Genomic DNA, 5,729 nt, shown 5'->3' with positions numbered 1-5,729 from the left:
AGAAAAGCCAACTAGCTACAAAAGAAAATCAAATATAAAATAATGCAAGAAAGTTGTAGCTAAATGGATTTTTTAAATAGCTGCTAATGCATTAGAATGACAAAAATAGGTTCTTGTTTACTACTAATGCAAAATCAAGTGAATTCACCCCATCAACAGTGTGTCATTTAGTAATAAATATTAAACCTATGATTTGGGAATACAAAAATAAGCTCTATGTTGACCCTATAGTTAGAAAAATGTTTTCCGAAGTAACCAATAGAAAACATTGTTTCCCCTCTCCCTCTCCAACTACAAACACAAACATGATCTTCTTAGTAATGGATAATAATATAGATATAATTTATTGATTAGATATTTAAATTATTTACCACCAAGGTCATGTTATGTTTGAAATATGGAGGAAGATCTAGTCTATAGCAATAGAAACATGCAAATTTAGAGAAATAAGTGCAATAGGCTAGAGTAATTGAGTTTTGTAATATTGTATCACATGCTTCTACAAAGCATTAACTTATGGTTTTCAATGTGTTGAGAATTTTGAAAAGGTGATAATTGATCTATGTTTCAAATCATCTTAATGGTAGTCACTATGCTCCATGATTGTCCTTTCATGGGAGATTTGGGTTAAGAGGAAGATGGGCACATGTGCTTTCACTTTTTTTTTTAACTCATGAATCAACTTGGGAACATGTCAATGATTTTTAAATTAGTAGGTACTTTTTTACCTCCAAAAAATAAATTCTACAAACTCTTTGTGAAGTTTATGAGTCCCACAAACTTTCTCATCTACTCACACAAGCAAGAAACGAATATTGAATCTCCAATGCCTATTGTCAATCTTTCATTATTTTCTAGAGTATAAGATACAAATTCACTCTCTTGATTTTACATAATATAAGATAGAGCATTTTCTATCTTGATTTATAGAGTATAAGATATAACATCCACTACATTGATTGATACTTAATAGTAATGGAAAAGATGAGGCTATCTTACTAGGTGACAGCGAAACGTAACACCAATATGGTGTGTGTGATTATTACCCACACATTTGAAAGTGTCTCATTCCATGTTTATTCTAAAAATATCCACTTTTTGTTACTTCCCACTTATAATTTCATTTTCATTCAATGAATTTTACTCAATTTACAACAAATCTTATTTCATATTCATTATCGAGAAGCATATGAATAAATAAATATTTCATTTATGGTTCCAACTATTCTTGCTCAAGTTTGAAATAGCTAGCAGTGATTATTTTATGGGTTCTTAATGGTATGGCCCCACAGTTATAAGTTTGAAAATTTTGAAAACATTTAGTATTCGATGTTCAATAAGTCGATCATGTATTTTCATTCAATGCAATACCTAGGATGAATTTTCCATTGCACTACAATTTAATTTGGTTCTTGAAACATTAAAGCCTCATAGAGATAGGAATAAAAATGATCTTTGAACATATGTTTACATAATTCTACCAACCAATTAACTTATATTCAATTGACCATCTTTACTTACCAAACAATTTACTTATATTGAGTTGACCATCCACACTTATTCCTATTTCACACCAACATATGATTACTAGTAATAATAATAATAATAATAGATACTAGATTCAATCCATGCTACCAAATATTAGATAGAGGAAACCAAAGACTTGGACATATATTAGCTAATGCCAAGAAAACAAAACGCTTGTCTCGTAGGATGTAGAGTATGTGTCTCCTTTATTATAACGCGAGCAAATAACAATTCGTCAATCTTTTCGTAGACTTCATTTTTAAAAAAATCATTTCATTTCATTTCAACGGTCATTGCATAAATGAAAGGTGATCTTTCTAGATGGAATCAAGCCACTGAGCAAGTCATCGACATATTAGATAGAGATGATCAAAGACATTCATATTGCACACCAAGATACGATTGCTAGTAATAAGAATAATAGAAACTAGATTCAATCCATGGTGTCAAATATTAGATAGGGAAAATCAAATAATTAGACATGTTTTAGCTAATGCCAAGAAAACAAAACCACGGAAGTAAGTGTCTCATTTATTATAAAGCGAGCAAATAACAAATAGTCTCTATTATACATTTCATTAAAAATCTTTCACTTCATTTCATTTCAACACTCATTGCATAAATGAAAGGTGATCTTTCTAGATGGAATCAAGCCATGGCCCACGTGACCGACAAATCGTCCCCCTGGCTGTCCCCGGTGACGCCCAACGCAGTCCACACCGCGGAGGAGGCGTCGACGATGTTATTCCGGCAAGGCGGCTGATAACCGTGCTCCTCGTCGCACCCGTTCCTCGAATCGCACTCGTCCACCACTCTCGCCACAGTCCTCCTCCCGTTTCCCCATATCCGAATCATCTTCGAGCACCGCCTTCTCGCGTCGAACCAGCCGGTCGAAAGCGCCACCACCTTCTCCGAGTTGTCGTAATACTTGTTCTCGCAGCTCGATGGTCCGCCGCCGTCTCCGCCCTTCCTGAAATCGTTGAGCGTCAGAATGCCACTAGTCGCGGAGGAGACGGCGGGGGAGCAGTCGTACTTCGTGTACGTCTTCGACGCAGAGCAGCACTCCGCTCCAGTGTCCCTGTTGCACGCGTCACGACTCGGCGGGTCTCTTCCTTGCAGCCGCCCGCTCGACTTGCAACCTCCGCCTCCGCCGCCGCCGCCGCCTGTGGAGGAACAGATGTGAGTCCCCACTTCCGGATCGTCCGTGCACTTGCCGCTTGTGCAGATCAATTGGCCGGGACAATCGTTTAGAGTCTTGCAGGCTTGGCCGTAACCATTATTCTGTGATACGGAAGGGATCGCAAACGATATGAGCACGGCGCCTGAGAGAAGAAGAAATTGCCGCAATGAATTCGAGTTTGCCATTGCAAGACTAGGAACGAAGATGTGAGAGGAAATGGTACAAGGGAAAGGCGAGATCGCAGAGCTGCCTTCATTGACTTGACCAGAATATTGTAAAGTCCAAGCAACGCACTTTTCCTTTTTTTATTTGTTCCTTCTTTAATTTCCACTCAGCATGATGGTTATCAAAAAGTGGCACAAATCTCCTATCCTTGCAATATAGACTGAGCTTTCACCCGAGATTTGGGACACTAAAATTTGTGCGCTATCTGTTGGACATCGTTATCTTGTCCGACTCGAAGTCCCACTTGGCTGCACTGGTGGACACGCTAAGTCCATTTTAGCTTTTCCTTTTATTAGCCGATAGATTTTCACCTCTTGCAACCGGTTTTTTATTCACTTTCGAAAACCACTGTCAATAAATGGAAAAAACGGTTTTACACATTACTGTTTTGTAGCCGACAGGTCTACTTTTACGGACCCGAAGGAAGAATTCAAACCAATTTATGAAATTGTCCTTTTCACTTCTGCATTTTTGTGGACTTCTTATCTTTCGTGCTCATGTACATTCCGCCTGGAATTTGATGAGCGTATTGGCAGCTTTTTCCACTTTTAGTCTGTATATGACATGACATGCTGAAAATTAATTGGATCGTATTGATTGTCTGGTTAATTTTTAATAAAATTGTAAATATCGAAATTCATTATAGATCATATCATCAAACATTATATATAACCTTGTCTGACCAATTTAAAATATTAATATGCACACTATAAACTTAGAAACATCCTTAAGTTCACATGTATTGCCAATTTATAATTACTTTCTAGAATTTCATATTATTTTATAAAATTAAAAAGTGAGTTTAGAAAGATCAAGATATAAGATTTTTGTAAATATTACTAATTTATACTTATATTGAATTTTGACAATTAATATTTATTTTAAAATGTAAAATAAAAGACATTAACATGACCAAACTATCATAAAAAATACACATGATAGGCAAGGGTAACCGTCAAATTCCAAGTTTGATGTACATGATTTGGCATGTGGGGTAGGGGTTTGTTAAAGCAGTGTGTTAAATGAAAAATTAGTTTTAAGTTGTATCGTTGTCGTTATCGTTGTGTAAAGTAGAAGAAATTAATCGAATGTTCTCTAATGACACTTTTTTGTAAGAGTATCTTTTTTACACGTATCATTATGAAGGCTTATATATGCATTATTATTTTTTTGGGTTCAATTGTGTAGTAATTTTTAGCATCAACATTTTGGATCACGTTGCATTATCCATCTTCATGATGCGAGAGAGAGAGAGAGAGAGAGAGAGAGAGAGAGAGAGAGAGAGAGAGAGAGAGAGAGAGAGAGAGAGAGAGAGAGAGAGAAGGCTTATGATGCAAGAGCATCCTAGGGTAGTTGACAATCCTGTATGTTGGAGTGTTTTGACCTTGGAGTTATGGGACTCGGTCAAAGGAAGATGTGTGGCTCGGTCATTATTGAGTAGTTTTTGGTTGCAGTGTTGATGCAGGGGCATTTGGTGGTGTAAGGGCAATCCTGTATCACCCAAAAAATGCTTAGTGTTAGTTTCTGTTTAATGTGTTTTCATTATTGGATACCCATTTGGGTCAAATAGAGATCCCAACTTTCATAGTTCCACTATTAGTTTTTTGAGTTAGAGTTTTTGAGCACCATCGGATACGTGCCAGTGTAGAAAATAGGTTATTTTGTAATTGAGCCATAATTATGATGATTTAGAGGGTGTAAGTTGGAGGGATGATTATACTTGTAATTCAAAGCACTCCATAAAAAGAATCATGTCAAAAGGCTTTACGGTTTGAAAGTTATTGCAGTTTTAAGTTGTTTGGAGACCCCTTAAGAGCACTTCAAAGTCAGATTTGAGACACTAAACGGCCTCATACGGGCTCAAAAAATGGGAGACGAGCAAAGCTAGTCCATAGGATTATAGAATGCTTGGAGAGCTTTTTAGAAATGTAAACGGTTCATCAATCGAAGTCTCCGATCAAAAGTTATGCCTCTTGGAAGTTGGACTACCATTTCTAGATTCTTCTAAATTTGCACTAACTTCTAACGTGTTTTCTAGAACCTTATGTTTTGGCGGTGGATGCCAAATGGTATATTCTAAAATGTATTCCTAACTCTAAATCTAATTTGGGTTACTTAAGCATATTTCTGGCATTGTAAAAGTAGTTTTTTGGTGGAGTTTGGGAGAAGGTACTAGAGGAGAGTTTTTCTCCAAAAGCAAACAACATTGTAAGATCCTAGGGCACATCATTGGGTTTTTTTTCATTGTACTGAATGTAATAGCATATCACTTCTGATAATAATAATATTCCCCTTTTCCTATTGTGTTCATTTTGGTCTTGGTTTGTACCCTCATCAAGTGGTATCAGAGCGGGTTTTTTTGAGTGCGTAGACAGAGTGTCGACTGTAAGGCAGTTTGCACCAGGATTGTGTGGTTGTGGGTTTTGATATAGAGAGAAGATGCCTCCACAAAGAGAGCATGGTGGAAGGGCCAGAGTTGTTCCTTTTGAGGTTAGAGCCCTCTAGATACAAGTTCAAGCATTGCAAGAGGAGATCTGTAGAGGGATGAATATTGTCGTAGACAATAGAAGTGAGGAGAAAAATGAAGAAAAAGGAAATATTGGGCAAGAAGGGGAAGGAGATGGAGAAGTCCTAAACCAGGCAGAGGAGAAGCTTTTTAGGGTTATTGCCAAGCTTGGAAAAAGACCTAAAATTAACGTAGGTGTATTTTTGGGAAATCTAAACCGGGATGAGTTGATCAACTGGATCAATGAGCTAGAGGAATATTTTGATTATGAGGATATCGAAGACCCTGATA

General features: G+C 36.9%; 1 protein-coding gene across 1 annotated transcript; it reads right to left on the bottom strand.

The window, feature by feature from the left end:
- Nucleotides 1-2,027: 2,027 nt before the first annotated feature.
- On the bottom strand, nt 2,028-3,243 carry LOC149576462 (kiwellin-like). The gene has a single exon (XM_089816063.1). The coding sequence runs from the start codon at nt 2,890-2,892 to the stop codon at nt 2,176-2,178; it is 717 nt and encodes a 238-aa protein (XP_089672189.1). The 5' UTR covers nt 2,893-3,243; the 3' UTR covers nt 2,028-2,175.
- Nucleotides 3,244-5,729: the final 2,486 nt, after the last annotated feature.

This window comes from Cupressus sempervirens, chromosome 1, assembly GCF_028749045.1.
Source record: "Cupressus sempervirens isolate cs-2001-9-10 chromosome 1, ASM2874904v1, whole genome shotgun sequence".
In the NCBI taxonomy this organism is placed as follows: domain Eukaryota; kingdom Viridiplantae; phylum Streptophyta; class Pinopsida; order Cupressales; family Cupressaceae; genus Cupressus; species Cupressus sempervirens.
The sequence above is the reverse complement of the archived record's forward strand: the minus strand, read 5'-3'. Positions and strand labels throughout refer to the sequence as shown.

What these genes read in the sequence shown, in the direction of transcription:
- LOC149576462 (XM_089816063.1), bottom strand. Translation starts at nt 2,892, where the DNA reads ATGGCAAACTCGAATTCATTGCGGCAATTTCTTCTTCTCTCAGGCGCC.